Here is a 16,201-nt window from a genome sequence, read left to right as displayed (position 1 = left end):
GAGCACTTTTCGGTGACTCATGTTCGAGAAAACAATAAGTTCAGTGTGAGCCTTCCATTCAAGGAAGACAGTCCTCCCTTAGGATACTCTCGTGAAACAGCTGTGGCGAGATTACAGCAAATGGAACGGAAGTTTGCAAGGTCTCCTGTTTTTCACCCGAAGTACTCAGAATTCATGCATGAATATTTAGACTTGGGACATATGGAGCCTGTTCCTGCAAGTGAAGTGAAAAAGAAACCATGTGATAGTTTCTATTTACCGCATCATGCTGTAATCAATCCAAATTCCACCAGTACACCTCTTCGTGTAGTTTTTGATGCCAGTTCAGTGACTTCAACAGGGATTAGTCTCAACGATAAGCTTCAAGTTGGGCCAAAATTGCAAGGTGATATCTTTCCATTGTTACTCAGGTTCAGGAAGCATCAAATTCCTTTGTGTGCAGACATTTCCAAAATGTATAGACAAATATTGATCCATCCATCAGATACAGACTTTCAGCGAATAGTGTGGCGCGACAATCCTCAAGAATTGATAAGGGACTATAGGCTACTCACGGTGACGTACGGGACATCCAGTGCACCTTATCTTGCAACAAAGTGTCTTCAGCAGTTAGCTATTGATGAAATGAGTGAATTTCCATTAGCAGCCCCAGTGTTATTAAATGATTTTTATGTTGACGATTTGGTATCTGGTGCCAGCAATGTGGAAGCAGCTATCGAATTGCAGTCACAATTGATACAGTTACTAGCAAAGGGTGGTTTTGAGTTACGTAAATGGTCCTCTAGTGAGCCACAAGTGTTGACAGCAGTACCTGTAGAGTTGAGAGAAACTAATGTGCCTTTAGATATCCATGGCAGTGAACTTGTGAAAACGTTAGGTCTAAGGTGGCATCCTGGTGCTGACCACTTCACTTTTCTTGTGACTTTACCACCAAAACGTCACACATTGACGAAAAGACTATTGTTATCTGACATTGCAAAATTGTTTGATCCTCTTGGTTTCTTATCCCCAACAGTCATACAAGCAAAAATACTTATTCAAGAATTGTGGAAAGAAAAGTTGGGCTGGGATGAGGCATTATCCGTGGAAACATGCGAACTGTGGCTACATTTTTGTAGTGAACTTCCTGTACTGCAACAATTACAAATCAAACGTGCTATTGTATTTGCAAATGCTATTGCTTGTCAATTAGTGGGTTTCTGTGATGCATCACAACAAGCATACTGTGCGGTAGTGTACCTTCGCTCAGTTTATGTCGATGGTCATGTTGAAGTGAGGTTGGTAGGAGCAAAGACTAAGGTGGCTCCAATCAAGCAAATGTCTCTACCAAGGCTAGAACTATCAGCGGCAGTTTTATTGACACGATTGCTCGTAGTAATCTCCAATGCACTATCCTACAAATTGGAAGATGCATGTGTGTGGACTGATTCTACCATTGTGCTTGCTTGGTTATCCTCAACACCAAGCAGGTGGAAAACATTTGTAGCAAATCGAGTGTCAGAAGTGCAGGAGAGTCTTCGTCGTGAACAATGGTCACACATCCTGGGAAAATCAAATCCTGCAGATCTTGCTACAAGAGGTATCAGTGCATCAGCCTTAGCTCAGTGTGAGTTATGGTGGGCGGGACCAGAGTTCTTACAAGCAACTTCATTGGCAACGTTTGATCATCATGAGACAAGCAACGAAATTTTGGAAGAAGTTACAAACGAAGAGAAGAAGATTGCCATTACAGTTCTGTACAGTACAGTAGAAGAGGATCTGATCAGCAGATATTCAAGCTTTTCTAAAATGCAGAGAATAATGGCATGGATCCAACGATTTGTGTTCAATGCTCGTCAGTCAGTGAATCAGAGAAGGCAAGGAGCATTGACAACTAAAGAGTTTATGACAGCAACGACCTCTCTTGTAAAACAAGCTCAGAAAAGTGAATTCTCAGCAGAATTACATTGTTTACAAGCTAAAATTCCTCTGCCAACAAAAAGCAGGTTATTGTGTTTGGCTCCTTTTGTTGATGAGGCAGGTGTCATTCGTGTTGGAGGGAGGCTACACAAAGCAAGAATAACAGTGGACCATAAACATCCAATGTTGCTACCTGCAAAGCACAAATTGACTCACTTATTAATTAAAAATGAACATTTACTTAATCTTCATGCTGGTCCTCAGTTAGTGTTGTCCTCATTGCAACGAACATTCTGGATACTGAGAGGCCGAGATACAGTGCGTAACATTGTGAAGAAATGTGTAACTTGTCATCGCTTTTGTACACAAGCTGGGGAACAATTAATGGGTAGCTTACCAGAATCTAGGATCAATCCTTCTCGTCCATTTATAAACTGTGGTGTGGATTATGCAGGGCCCATACTGTTGAAGGAAATGGTTGGACGCTCTCGTAAGCAGTATAAGGGTTATATTGCCTTATTTGTTTGTTTCGCAACGAAAGCAGTTCATTTAGAAATAGTGAGCAGTGGTACTACAGAGACGTTTTTGGCTGCACTTCGGAGATTTGTATCTCGTCGTGGAAAACCCAGTAATATTTACAGTGATTGTGGAACAACGTTTGTTGGCGCAAATAGAGAGTTAAAGGAATTCATGAGATTGGCAAAACAACCAAAGCACAATGAAACTATTTCAAGTGCTCTAAGCAGCTTAGGCATCCAGTGGCATTTTAATGTTCCTCGTAATCCTCATGCAGGAGGCTTGTGGGAGAGTGGTGTCAAATCAGTTAAATACCACCTCAAAAGAGTTGTGGGGAATGCCCTACTTACCTTTGAGGAATTGTATACAGTATTAACACAAATAGAAGCATGTTTGAATTCCAGACCGTTAACTGCCCTATCCAGTGATCCCAATGACATGCAGGCACTTACTCCAGGCCATTTCTTAATAGGAGATGCATTGATAGCTACTCCAGATAGGGACTTTGCTACAATAAAAGTAAACCCACTGTCGAAGTGGCAGCTCGTGCAAAGGCTGACACAGCATTTCTGGCGCAGATGGTGTAGGGATTATCTTTCTCAGTTACAACAACGTCCTAAGTGGAGAAGGGAGCAACGGAATCTACAGGCCGATGACTTGGTTGTGGTGAGAGATGATCTACTTGCACCTCAACAGTGGAAACTTGGCAGAGTAATCGACGTTCATCCAGGTGAAGATGGATTGGTTAGAGCAGCAACAGTGAGAACCAGTGAAGGAACCTACAAGAGGCCAGCAGTGAAGCTGTCCCTTCTACCAGTGAGTGAAGTTGAACACCAATGAGATAGAACTTAAACTTTCAAATTTATATAAAAGGCAATCATTAGTTTGTTCAATTTCTTTTTAGTTTTGTGTTGTCATTTTCAGTAGCAAATTTTGGGAAAATTGTATTCAATTTACATTTGTTCATCAAAAATGTGTTCTATGTATGTACTTTGTAAAGTGTTGAAATTAATCATTTCAAGGTGGGCGGTATGTTCCGTACCTTGTGCTTTTGGAGCCAAGATGGCCGCCATTTTATTCTCTGAACACTAGTGCCTACTGAAAGTGAGAGAGTGAATAGTCTGTGAAGGGAGAAGCGACGCTGTACCAGAGATGTATTGCAGGTTGGCTGCAAATAATGTAGAATTGCAACGAATACATCAGTTTGATGTAATTGAGTGTCTCATTTATGTGTATTAGTCTACCTACAGCACCATACCTTCCTGGATATGCTACAAACAGCGGCCGAAACAAGAAAAGTGTCTTCTTGTTGGATGACGGGCGCGAACACCATGTAATAACAAACATACAATCAAATCACATTAAAGCTGAAGTCCTACATACGCTTATCTCTGACCACACGTCTCAAAAAATTACAATACAAGGGAAAAGGTTAGAATACTCAAAAAGTTACACAATAGAATGTAGGGATACATGTGAGCAAAATATAGATTATCTTAAATACCTCTTACATCAGGAAAATTGGATAGACCTTTACCAACTAACTGACACGAATGATATCTGGGAATTGCTAATAAGCCACTTAACATATTATTTAAATGTAGCTTGTCCCAAAACAACAAAAAGAATATACCCTAATAAGAAGAAAGTGCCACTAACAGAAGAAATTGTACTTTTGAAAAGTAATATGAAAATAGAATATGAAAAATTCAGAATTACAAAAGACACTAAGCACCAGGAAAAGTACAAAAATGTAAAAAAACTATTCAAGAAAGCCATAAAGAATCAAAAATCAAATATTTTCAGTAAACAAATAAAAAAGTCTGTTAATAAACAAAAAGCCATTTGGAAAATAGTAAACAATCACCGTGTATCAAACACAAACAATGATAAAGCAAACATAAAAGTCATCAAGGATGACACTGAAGTAATTGACCCGAATATCATATGTAACTTATTCAACGAATATTTTATAAACTTAACCAACACAAACAGAGAGAATGAAAATAATGACAAAACACTAGAGATCCCAATCGAGAAATATCGGTCAAACAGTATATATATCCCAGAAGTAAGTGCTAATGAGTTAAAAAAAGTTATACAAGGTTTAAAAAACAAAAAAATCACACGGACCTGATGAATGGTCAGCTGAACTTATTAAATCCTGCTCAGAATCTATTTTAGAACCCCTGCTGTATGCAGTCAACAATTCAATAAAATTTGGTACATTCCCCAAAGTTCTAAAACACAGCACAGTGATACCCATGTTCAAAAAAGGAGCTGCAACAGACATTGAGAACTACAGACCTATCTCCCTAACATCTGCTTTTTCAAAGATATTGGAAAAAATTTTATCAAATTATATTATAAAGTTTTGTAACAAATATAACATAATAAACAGAAACCAGCATGGATTCCAGAAAGGGAAATCAATAAACACAGCTCTAGCACAGTTAATTGATTATGTAACCGAAACATTAGAGAAACACGAAGCTGCAAACACTATATATCTAGATCTTTCCAAGGCATTCGATAGGGTAAAACATGACCTGCTTATGGTCAAACTAAGCAATATAGGAATAAGAGGGATAGCTTATGAACTTCTACAATCTTATCTACAGGACAGAATGCAAATTACTCAAATAAGCTACAACATGCATGGTATAGTCACTAACTTTAAATCACAAAGTAGGAAAGTGTTAATGGGGGTACCCCAAGGATCAATCCTGGGGCCCCTGCTCTTTATTTTGTACATAAACAATGTACCAGAATACCCAAACACAAAAATTGCCACCTATGCCGATGACACAACTGTTCTTGCCAGAGGTATCGACCCTAGGAAGCTTGAAATAAACACTTTTATCACCATAAACCAACTGGCACAATACTTAACTTCACATGGATTAATAATAAATAACAATAAAACAAAATTTATGATATTCAATACAATTCGAAACATGGATTTTGAGTCACAAACACTATGCACAGACAATGTGCTCATAGAAACTGTATCTTCAGTAAAGTTTTTGGGAATAACACTAGATCAAAAATTAACGTGGGAAGAACAAATTAACAACATCTGCAGTAAATTATCATCTAATCTATACCTGCTAAAACAAATGGCTGAATATAATTTAACAGAAATTAACAAATGCATATATTATGGACTAATTTACCCCTATGTTGAATATGGCATAATAGCTTGGGGTGGATCATTTTATAATAATACTGTCAGAATACTGAGACTTCAAAAGAGAGCACTTAGAATAATGTACAAACTAGGCTGTAGGGAATCTTGCAAAGAGTTATTCAGGGAAAAACAAATAATGACAATATACTCCCTATACATCTATAAGGCTATAATGTTTGTTCTAAATACTGGAAGCATGACTAAAAATAACCAATTACACAACCACAATACAAGGGGGAAAGATAATTATTACCAGAACCAACAGACTCAATATCTCAAAACAATCACCAATGAATGCCAGAAAAATATTCTACAACCAGCTGCCTCATGACATAAAACTGATATCTCCAAAAGATAATCAAATACAAACAATAAAAAAAATATTTGACAGATAGAGCTCTCTACAGTATCGGAGAATTCATGGAACAAGACAATACAAGGCCAATGTACTAAAAAAGGTGTATTTTAATTGTATTCTTATTTCAATCATGCAACAATGATAATGTGTTTTTTTATTTTTATTGTAGTGTAATGAAGTGTATTTTTTTCATTTTTACTTTGGTGTAGTGATGTAATGTACTACGCAATGTTTCTTCTTTTTTGATATGATGTACTTAACTAATTATTATTTCATTATGTATCTTGACGTTTTCCATGCCCTTTTAAACAAGGGTCAACGGAAGAAAAATAAAATTCAAATTCAAATTCAAATACAACAAGGTAGTGGTGTATTTTATAATATTTTATAAACTTGAGTTACTGAAAACAAAATCTTGTGAAGGAAATTGGAACAGGGAGGAGGGGGAGATCTTTCAAATGCTATTTTTCTCACATACCACAGAAAGACACTACTGAAAGACTAATAATGAAAATACAATATGGAATGGATATATATTTGAAAGTCTGCCAGAAATAAAAATGATATTAATAAGAAAAACAAAACAGGAAAATACTGTTACACAATTACTTCTGATGTGCAGCAAGAACATCAAGAGAAGAAACTTTACATTTAATTTGTAGATTTTGTCCAACAGTAAATTCTCAAGATTGCATTGAAAGATATAACTCTGATTAATAAAAATAATTTCAAGAGATCACTGTTTTCTAGAAATGATGTCAGGAAAGATTGTATTGATTCATGTTATTTTCATGAAGATAATGCAAGTTTGATATTTGCCAGTTCCAAATTGTATGCAGGATTTTTTTTGAGGGTGCTGGAATTGTCAAGTTGGATATTACATAGCTGCATTTAAAGGGAAAGGGGGGGGGGGACACTAAAATATTTCGTAATTACCATTTACAATCTTTGTTTTAAAAGTTGTTCAAAGACAAAATAGTAATTGGGGGTTAATTTTATCTGGGGTTTACATTTACCACTTTGGGTTTTCACAAGTTTTTTTCTGCTTTCATTTCAAAATATTGATTTTCTAGTAGCAAAAGAACTTGGTTGTTTTTCTATTCTATTGGATTATTTTCAACACTATGTAAGAATGAAGGAATGGTGCATAAGTGCATACAAACATCTACACCTAATGCATGATTAGAAACGAGTAGGAATAGTGTTGCATGACATGGAAAAAGGATTGGTTAAATATTGCCTCCTCTTGTGAGTGTAGAAGCCTGTCTTGTTTAAAACGTCTACCAAGTGTAACACTCAGTCTCAGATTGAGTTTTTAAACAATTGAAACAAAATTTTAAGTTACTTATTAATAGGGATGGACCAATATGAAAATGCTATCAATACTAATAAAGTACCAATATAAAATTTGCTGATACTGATAACTGATATTTCACCAATCCAATGCAAGATTACACTGTTTCTTGAAAACATGAATGGTTAATCCATCTAGTTATTGCATGTAAGCAGATGACTGCAATGGCACTTACCTTCAAAAAGGAACTACATATTTAGACAACTCCTTTACAAAAACCACTAGATTACATCTATTTTTAGAAACATTGGATCAATAATTTTATCAACAAACCAATATACCCACCTGCCTATATTGGCCGATAGAGTATCAATTAATTTATTCCATGTCTCATAAGACAAAATAATTATAGTTTTTCATATAAGCACAGTTACTTTTTCCCCATAGTTTAATTTTTTAAAGTTTCTTTCTGTTCTGTTTTTTAAAAATGTGCCAAATTTAATGGTAATATTAAATATTCAAACAATATAATTTTAGCAATAGTCACATCCATATTTTAAGAAGAATTATTTAACCAGAAAATACCTTCAAAAGAATGACACACTTATTAAATTGCAATGACATTCATGACACTCACATTCATTTTTCATGGAAAACTTCAAAAAAGTTTTGTGAAAAACTTGGAAAACTTACAAAAAAAATTATTAACTTCACTGCTTTCTCAAATGCACTAACTACTGCATATCAACAAGAAAAAGTTGATGACCAATTGTCTCTAAAAGCAAATACTATTTATTCTATTTGAAATAGCTTTTGAGTCTTTGTATGATGAATTAGTACTCATACACATTTTTTTTTCTCAACATTTAACAAGAAGTAAGTTAAGAATAATTTAATAATTGTATAGGTGGGTTTCATGTGACGTCAGGATGCACACAGCCATGTTTGTGGCAACTTTTATTTGTTGTTTACAAGGAAATATCCACCACGTAGCTTTCATTGCATCTGCACCAACCACTTTGTTTTAAATCACTAATGCTTGTATTAGTATCTCCCGCCCACCTGCTTGAATTCCGTATGCTTACAAGAACTGGCCTCAATCATGGCTGCTTGAAGCTAAAATTCAACAGTTTGTGATGTAGGTGAAACACATGTATTGTACTTTGTTAGAAGGGAAAGCTATAATGCTTGCTTTGTGTATCAACTTGCGTCAACTAGCAGAACATGTCTATGTACATAATAACTAACAATAGTAATGCACAAGCTTCAAGATTAAGAGATGCCTGTTGTTTTACAAGTGACATTAATTATATATATATATATATATATATATATATATATATATATATATATATATATATATATATATAATAACAAGATCAGCACTGTACTTAGAATGCACAGAAAATGGTTAAGAAAAGTAAAGGATGAAGAAAGGTAATAAGTTAAAGAATTTTACATCTTTCAAGAAACTTTTTGTAAGAAATAGCACTGAAATATAAAATAATTTAACCAATAAACAATTCAAATAATTTTAAATTACATTGCATCTAGAAAAAAAAATATTAAAAAAACACACACACCTACGCACGCACGCACGCATGCACGCACGCACGCATGCACGCACGCACGCATGCACGCATGCATGCACACTTCCCCTCTCTCTGTATCTCTCTCTGTCTTTTTCTCTTTATATCTTTCTCTCTCTCTCTCATAACTAACACACAATACAAAAAAATGTGTTTAAAAAAGTATGAACTAGTGGGACCTTTCCCTTTAATAGAATTTGCATATATTAGTGTTGTAAATAATCTCATTTGAACTTATTTACTGGCAGTGCTCAAAGTGGAAATAGGTTGGGGGATGCTTGTATAATTCAACATGGAGATGATAAAGCCATCTGAGGGATGCTTGCACAAGTTATACTAGCTGGGAATGTCTTATGCATATTTTTGTAGCTATGGGTTTGTATACCGCCTTCCCCCATCCTAATGTTCCACTCCAGTTCAAGCACTGGAAGTAATCAGGAATGTTGCTAAAATAACATACAGACAGGTAAAAATCAAGAATATGCCAAGTTAAGATATTGCAAGATTACTTTATATTGGAATGCATAAACTTTAATCACTAAAGCCACATGAAACTGTACAGAACACACCTGGCAAGAGCAAACAGAAGTACTGAAACTCCAAGATAAGCAGTTGCCATGTAGATCCACACTTCAAGAGACAATGGAGACAAGAAGGAGAAAAGATTGGGAGGTTGCTTCACTGGCTTTTTATATAAAATACTTATGCCTGAAAAGACACAAAACATATTATCAAATATTAAGTTAATTGTAGAAAATATGTTATGAATCATAATTCAAAATTTATTTTCATTCACAAATCACTTAAACAGGAAATATGTTTTTCCATAAATACAATATTTTTTTAAAGAACACAAACATATATTATGTAAATATACTATCATGAAAATTTTGCTGTTAATAATAAATTTCCCTTATAATGAAAAAATCAATGGCTTATTGATTTGATATAAAATACAAATATTTAGTTGACAACCTGGATGATATATCCATCCTCTTAATAAAAATATGTAACTGGAGAAAAGAAAAATAATATATTTTGCACTACTCACCTAAATTCATAAATGGCATTGTAAAATCTACTGCTTGCTCTCGAACATATGTGATTGTCAAATCTGCAATGGCAAGGTCGGCTCTCTGAGAAAGAAAGATATAGTATATATGGTTTCACTTCATATTATTTTGACATACAGAGGTGCGAGCCTTTTAAATAAAATAATAAATTAATGTAATTTTTTCTATAAGAAAATGAAATATAAATACATATGAATCATTTGTTAAATTCAAGAATAGTTTAGAATATAGCTGTAAATGCAAGTATGTAGGACAAATTACAAATTGTATATTTCCTATATAATGCAAGCTTTGCACCATTTTAGATATATTAGAAAGAAGAGACATGACCATGTTTTGCAGGAAATGTAATAAAAACTCAACCTCCTTTTTCATATAATATATAAAATTGGTTGCAAGTGCTAATAATGTATTATATATAAAAATAAAAAAAGGCATCAAGGATATTAATTAACTCAATATAATTTCTGTTATTGACTGTCAACATACTAAGTATATCTCTTTTTATTATTTAAAATTAATAATACCAATTTTCAGGAGGGGTTTGATGAACCCCCTCCCAATGGTCATGCATGCTCTCAGTAGAACAATTTAACCACCACTAATGTATTTTCCTCTAGAACCATATCTTATTGTTAGCCCTGGTGTTCGGTCAACAACATTGATTGATGTGCTTTATTTTACTTTGCTTTTTGTGCCACTTTTTGGCTAATTTGCGAAGATGGGGATGAGTGATGATATGATGAAATTGATGAATGGACACACAAACATCCAAGCCCAGGCTGGGATTCGAACCCGGAACCCCTGTCATTTGGTCAACAACAAACAACCATCTTGAAACTCATACAACAAACTAAAAAAAAAGGTAAAGTAAAAAGGTAAAGTGCTCCCCTGTACTTAAAAACCACGCCATGAAGGCCATGATGACAAGTACCCATGTCATCTTCTATCTTCTATATATATAAAAATGGATGTATGTGTGTATGTGGATATGTGTGTGTGTTTGTTCTGGCATAACTCTCGAACGCCTAGAGCAATTTCAACCAAACTTGGTACGTATATCACTTGCAATCTGGAAAGAAATACTGTGTGCTAAGACACCCCTGGCACCCCTAGGGGTGGGGGTGGGAGGGGGTGACATGAATAATAATAAAAAACGACCGATATTAGTGTGGAATAAATAGTTTTCGGGGTCGCTAAGATGAATAGTGAGATTCCCAATGCTGTTCAACTCCAAGACACCCCTGGCACCCCTAGGGGGGGGGGGTGGGAAGGGGTGACATGTAAAACGACCGATATTAGTGTGGAGTCCATAGTTTTCGGAGTCACTAAGATGAATAGTGACACTCCCAATGCCGTTCAACTCCAAGACACCTCTGGCACCCCTAGGGGTGGGAGTGGGAAGGGGTTGACATGTAAAACGACCAATATTAGTGTGGAATCCATAGTTTTCGGGGTCGCTAAGATGAATAGTGACACTCCCAATGCCGTTCAACTCCAAGACACCTCTGGCACCCCTAGGGGTGGGGGTGGGAAGGAGTGACATGTAAAACGACCGATATTAGTGTGGAGTCCATAGTTTTCGTGGTCACTAAGATGAATAGTGACACTCTCAATGCCGTTCAACTCCAAGACACCTTTGGCACTCCTAGGGGTGGGAGTTGGAAGGGGGTGACATGTAAAACGAACAATATTAGTGTGGAAAACATAGTTTTCGTGGTTGCTAAAATGAATAGTGACACTCACAATGCAGTTCAACTCCAAGACATCTCTGGCACCCCTAGGGGTGGGGGTGGGAAGGAGTGACATGTAAAACAACCGATATTAGTGTGGAGTCCATAGTATTCATGGTCACTAAAATGAATAGTGACACTCACAATGCCGTTCAACTCCAAGTTCATTTTGCACTATAGTTAGAATTCATTATTTCCCTGTGTAATAGAAGATTGGGATAAATAAATACCCCGACAATGTCGGGCAATCAGCTAGTATTTTTATAAATTCACCACCATTTTCCAATTTTACTGATAATAATGAATTTTTTTCTTGTTTTATATTTTGGAATGTTATATACTATTTTATTTTTTAAAGTATTCACTATCAATCCTATTTGACAAAATGTTTTGTATCAATACATTAATTTTATCTTTCTTTCTTGAACTCAGTGTTGTTAAATTAAGTATCTCCAACCACTCCATATAATTTAGTGACTTTTCTTCATTTCCATACAAAGTAACCTAATAAATAATTTCTGAATTGATTTAATTTTCTTGGTGTGACTATTTGCTGCTACGTTCCATAATTCACTTCCATATTCCACTAATGGTTAAACCAAAACTATAAGTAGAAATCTAAAAGTTTCAATTTTATTAATGGAAGTCCAATTAAAAAATATAAAACCTAAGACCTTCTTAGCTTTTTTACAAACTTCAATTATATGTTCATCAAATAGCAATTTAGAATCTATAATTATGCCAAGGTCCTTATGACTAGAACAAATATAAATCTTATTAGATTTAATAACATATTGAGAAACAATACAATTTGTTTTTTATCTCGAACATTTAGCTAAATTAATTTGCATACCATTTATGTCACACCATTGTACTACTCTATTGAGATCATCCTGTAATTTTAAGATGTCCGATCCATTTTTTATTTCCCTGAATATTTTTAGATCATCGGCATATAAAAGACAGGATGATTCCCTAACACTAAATAATATCATTAATAAAAATTGCAAATAAAATAGGCCCAAGGGGAGATCCTTGTGGTACACCACACAATATTTTTGTCTTATTGGATGTTGTTTGACCTATTTTTGTTCTAAATGTTCTATTCATTAAATAACTCTGAAGCCATTTCAAAAACCTTGGGGAAATTCCCAATAAACCAAGTTTATGAAGTAACAATTTGTAATTAATTATTAATAGTAATAATAATAATAATAATAATAATAATAATCCATAGCACAACAGCCCTTCAGAACCAGGGCCTACCTACCAACTGCCAGCTCACTCTCACATGCCTGCATGAGAGGTGGGCGATCATCCAACAAGGCAGGGGTGCCCATCCCCCCCAAGGTCTATGACGCACTCCCCCCAAAAGGTAGAACATCCCTCCGCCCCGAATTATTTACTCAAATAATTTTAGTCAGACAGAATTTGCAGAACAATACAATACAGACATATTTAAGCTGTTTACTTTAGGTACTTTAGACTCATTTTCATGTTTGTACATTAAACGTAGAAAACTGTTCAGGCTCACTGCAATTGTTAGTGAACTGAACCTTATTCTTAGCAGTTTGTCTGCTTGACTAACCTTGTATTAATGCGAACAGCACATCGCCCCCTTTCCAAACCGATTCTAAAGACATAAGAAGTGGTGTTTCATTTCAACTCCAATCACCGCGATCATCCTCAGGTAGGTAGAAAAACTGTACATAATAACCATAACTAAAAATCAATAACAAGTCAATCAAAGGAACGACCCCTCCCATTTTTGTGTGGAGATATATAGACTTTGTATACAATTTTGTCCCCCCAAAAATATCGCATGACGCAGGCACGTGATGAATCCCCCTTTGGGCACCCCTGCAACACTGTACAGGCTGACATGTGGACAGCATAACGAAATCCCACTCATTGTGAAATTAGTTTAAACAACTTTTTAAAGACATATCTTCTCAGTTAATCCATAGCAACCATGGATTGCTATGTGGATGAAATTAACCCTTCCCATACAAATTTTACTCTGGCAATTTATAATTACATGTCAATTGAAAACTTTTGCAATAATATTTTATTATATGCTGTATAATTTATAGTACGTATATTTAGGGAAATGTGGTCTAAGGCGTCATGCTTTGGGCTCCGGATACAGGATGGAGATTTGAGTCTCCTGGGAGAAGCATAAGAACATTTTTCCAGAGTTTTTAATCTGTGGACCGGTGGCCATCCACCATCATTAGGAAATTGGGGAGCTAGAAAAGAGTAGTGTAACCTGGTCGTAGAAACCTACAACAACAAATTCGAAAGTAGCTCCTCAATTTCTTCATGATGGTGGGTAGCCACGAGTCCCATACACTGGCCGAAATCTCAGGAGGAAGGTTGTTTCACTTTCTTCCAGGAGACATAAATCAGCATGCATCCCATATCCTGAGCACAAAGCCTGACACCTTAGAATGCATGGCCATGGTGCAAGACAGTTTAAATTATCACTGTTGTAAACAATGGCCACTGGCAAAAAGGAAGAAGTATTTGCAGGAAGGGAGATCCTGATGGATGCTAAAATTTGGTTTTATTTCTGAATATTCTCATTGTCATGCTCAGTAACTGGTCATAAAACCTAAGCAAATTTCTTGTGGTTTTTTTGACATTATTCTAATCATCTTGTCAGCCAAGAACATTGAATGCTGGACTCAGGGTCTTCTAACCGACAATATCAGATTTGTCCTAGCATAGACATTGTAAGTGGCCTTTCTACAATTTGGTAATGATCACTCATCCTCACCATAATGATGATTAGCCAACAGTGGCATAAAAGCAATGCTAAAGAAAAAAATCAGATGTGATATAAAAGAAAATCTAGTATGTATTCCAAGTGGATTTTAAAAAATAAAGCATTACCCTTGCTAAAAGTTCTCCAATCATCCCATTCCACTCTCCATCTTTTGCTGGATCAGGATTTCCATGCTTTTTATCATGGACAATGCTAAATTTAGCTGTAAAGTTTAACATCTCTTCTATTTTTTGTACAAGGTCTACAGCAAAGCCTTCATATTCAAAACTACCATCCTCTTCAGTAACATTTTTCTTCATACAATATGGATCACTCTGAAAAAAAAAAAGCAGCTCATAAGTCATAGGTTTTACATCTGCACAAGAAATCAATATTTTTTAAGGCATTAGTTCTATTCATGTAACTACTTTTAGAGTAATTGATAAGGATAATATCAGCCAAGACATGGTTACAACATGTACCTTTCTTTTGTTGGTACTCCTCTATTTTGGATGGAGGTTAATTACACGACATGATAAGAGAAAAGGCTAATATACCGGTAGTTAAATATTATGTAAACTTGGAAAAACAATTTGATCTCATCTTCACGTAGGCAGCTGCTTCCTACCACCAAAACAAAGGTAGAGGTTTTGACTTTGTATTTTAGTCCAGAACCTGGCTATGGCTCTGTAGGAAAGTTTTAGTATAGAATCCCCCCGCCCCCAATGGTTAGTAGGTGTCTTAAGAAGTATTTTTCACTTGGGTGGACATCTGCCACCTGGTACATTTTCCCACTGTGACGTCATCAAAGATCCATAGATACTATCACTTAATATACATTGCTATATATATAATAATACTGTTGAATTTGTTTTTAAGTCCACGTTATGCACAGAAAGGTTCATCGGGACTGGACCTACAGTTCAAAGTGGGATCCAAACCACTATATGGTTCCACTGGATCTCGAAGTAGGGACCACTTGATTAAAAGGCAACAATTCTATGATTAGGTTTATTTTACTTCACTCTTCTGCCACTTTTGGCTAATCATGAAAGTGAGGAAGAATGACGATATGATGATATTGATGAGAGAACTATAAAAGAACATCCATGCCCAGTTCAGGATTCAAACCTAGGACCCCTAGAATCATAGCATGCTCTGCTAAACTTTACCACTATGCCAATAATAATAATGCAATGATGCAATGAATAAAGTGTGGTTTTAAACTACTATTAAAATTAATATTTACCAAGAGTGATTATATCGCAATTTCAGATTTTATCTCATGTGGATTTTTACAAGTTGAATCCGTCCCCTAATACTGCCACACCTACAAAGGAGCAACAGGTTAATTAATGTTCCCTACAAATGCATGAAGATCTAGCACATTTTTAACAATTATTCACCTCAACAAAGTAGTTAAGTTCGTTCTGGAACATAACCATCTTCTATCAGTTGAAAAACAAATCCACAAGGGTCTATGTGACCAACCACATCATCTCAATACAGTGTCGCTAAATATATGTGGCAAAATAAGATCTCAGCAAATGTTTCCTAGCACTTCTGTTTGTAGGTGGCAAATCTTCAGTGTCTGATATAATAGGTTTGCTCGAGATATCAACTATTTGTTTTCCGGATAGGCTTGAAAACTCAGAAGCCTATCTGGAAATCAGATCTTCAGGGATTGAAGTGCAGAGAACTTTATAAACCTTTTCAAGCAGGCCTCATCTCCAGGAAGGTATCAACTCGGAGCAAGCCCTGGCTGCCATAAACCTTTTCCTG

At 35.5% G+C, this 16,201-nt stretch overlaps 1 protein-coding gene across 2 annotated transcripts in view; it reads right to left on the bottom strand.

Moving 5' to 3' along the window:
• Positions 1-16,201, bottom strand: part of LOC145988691 (glutamate receptor ionotropic, kainate 2-like) — a 172,398-nt gene that overhangs the window by 36,897 nt on the left and 119,300 nt on the right. For both annotated transcript variants that reach the window (XM_083123769.1, XM_083123771.1), the window contains exons 10-12: positions 14,548-14,754; positions 9,898-9,982; positions 9,416-9,554 (exon numbers count right to left, since the gene is read on the bottom strand). In XM_083123769.1, coding sequence (XP_082979895.1) covers positions 9,416-9,554; positions 9,898-9,982; positions 14,548-14,754 — 431 coding nt within the window. The remainder of the gene's footprint in view (positions 1-9,415; positions 9,555-9,897; positions 9,983-14,547; positions 14,755-16,201) is intronic.

The sequence above is a fragment of the Lepisma saccharinum genome, chromosome 6 (genome assembly GCF_977018435.1).
Source record: "Lepisma saccharinum chromosome 6, izLepSacc3.1, whole genome shotgun sequence".
NCBI lineage: Eukaryota > Metazoa > Arthropoda > Insecta > Zygentoma > Lepismatidae > Lepisma > Lepisma saccharinum.
Note: the sequence above shows the minus strand (reverse complement) of the source record. Positions and strands in the feature narration are given on the sequence as shown.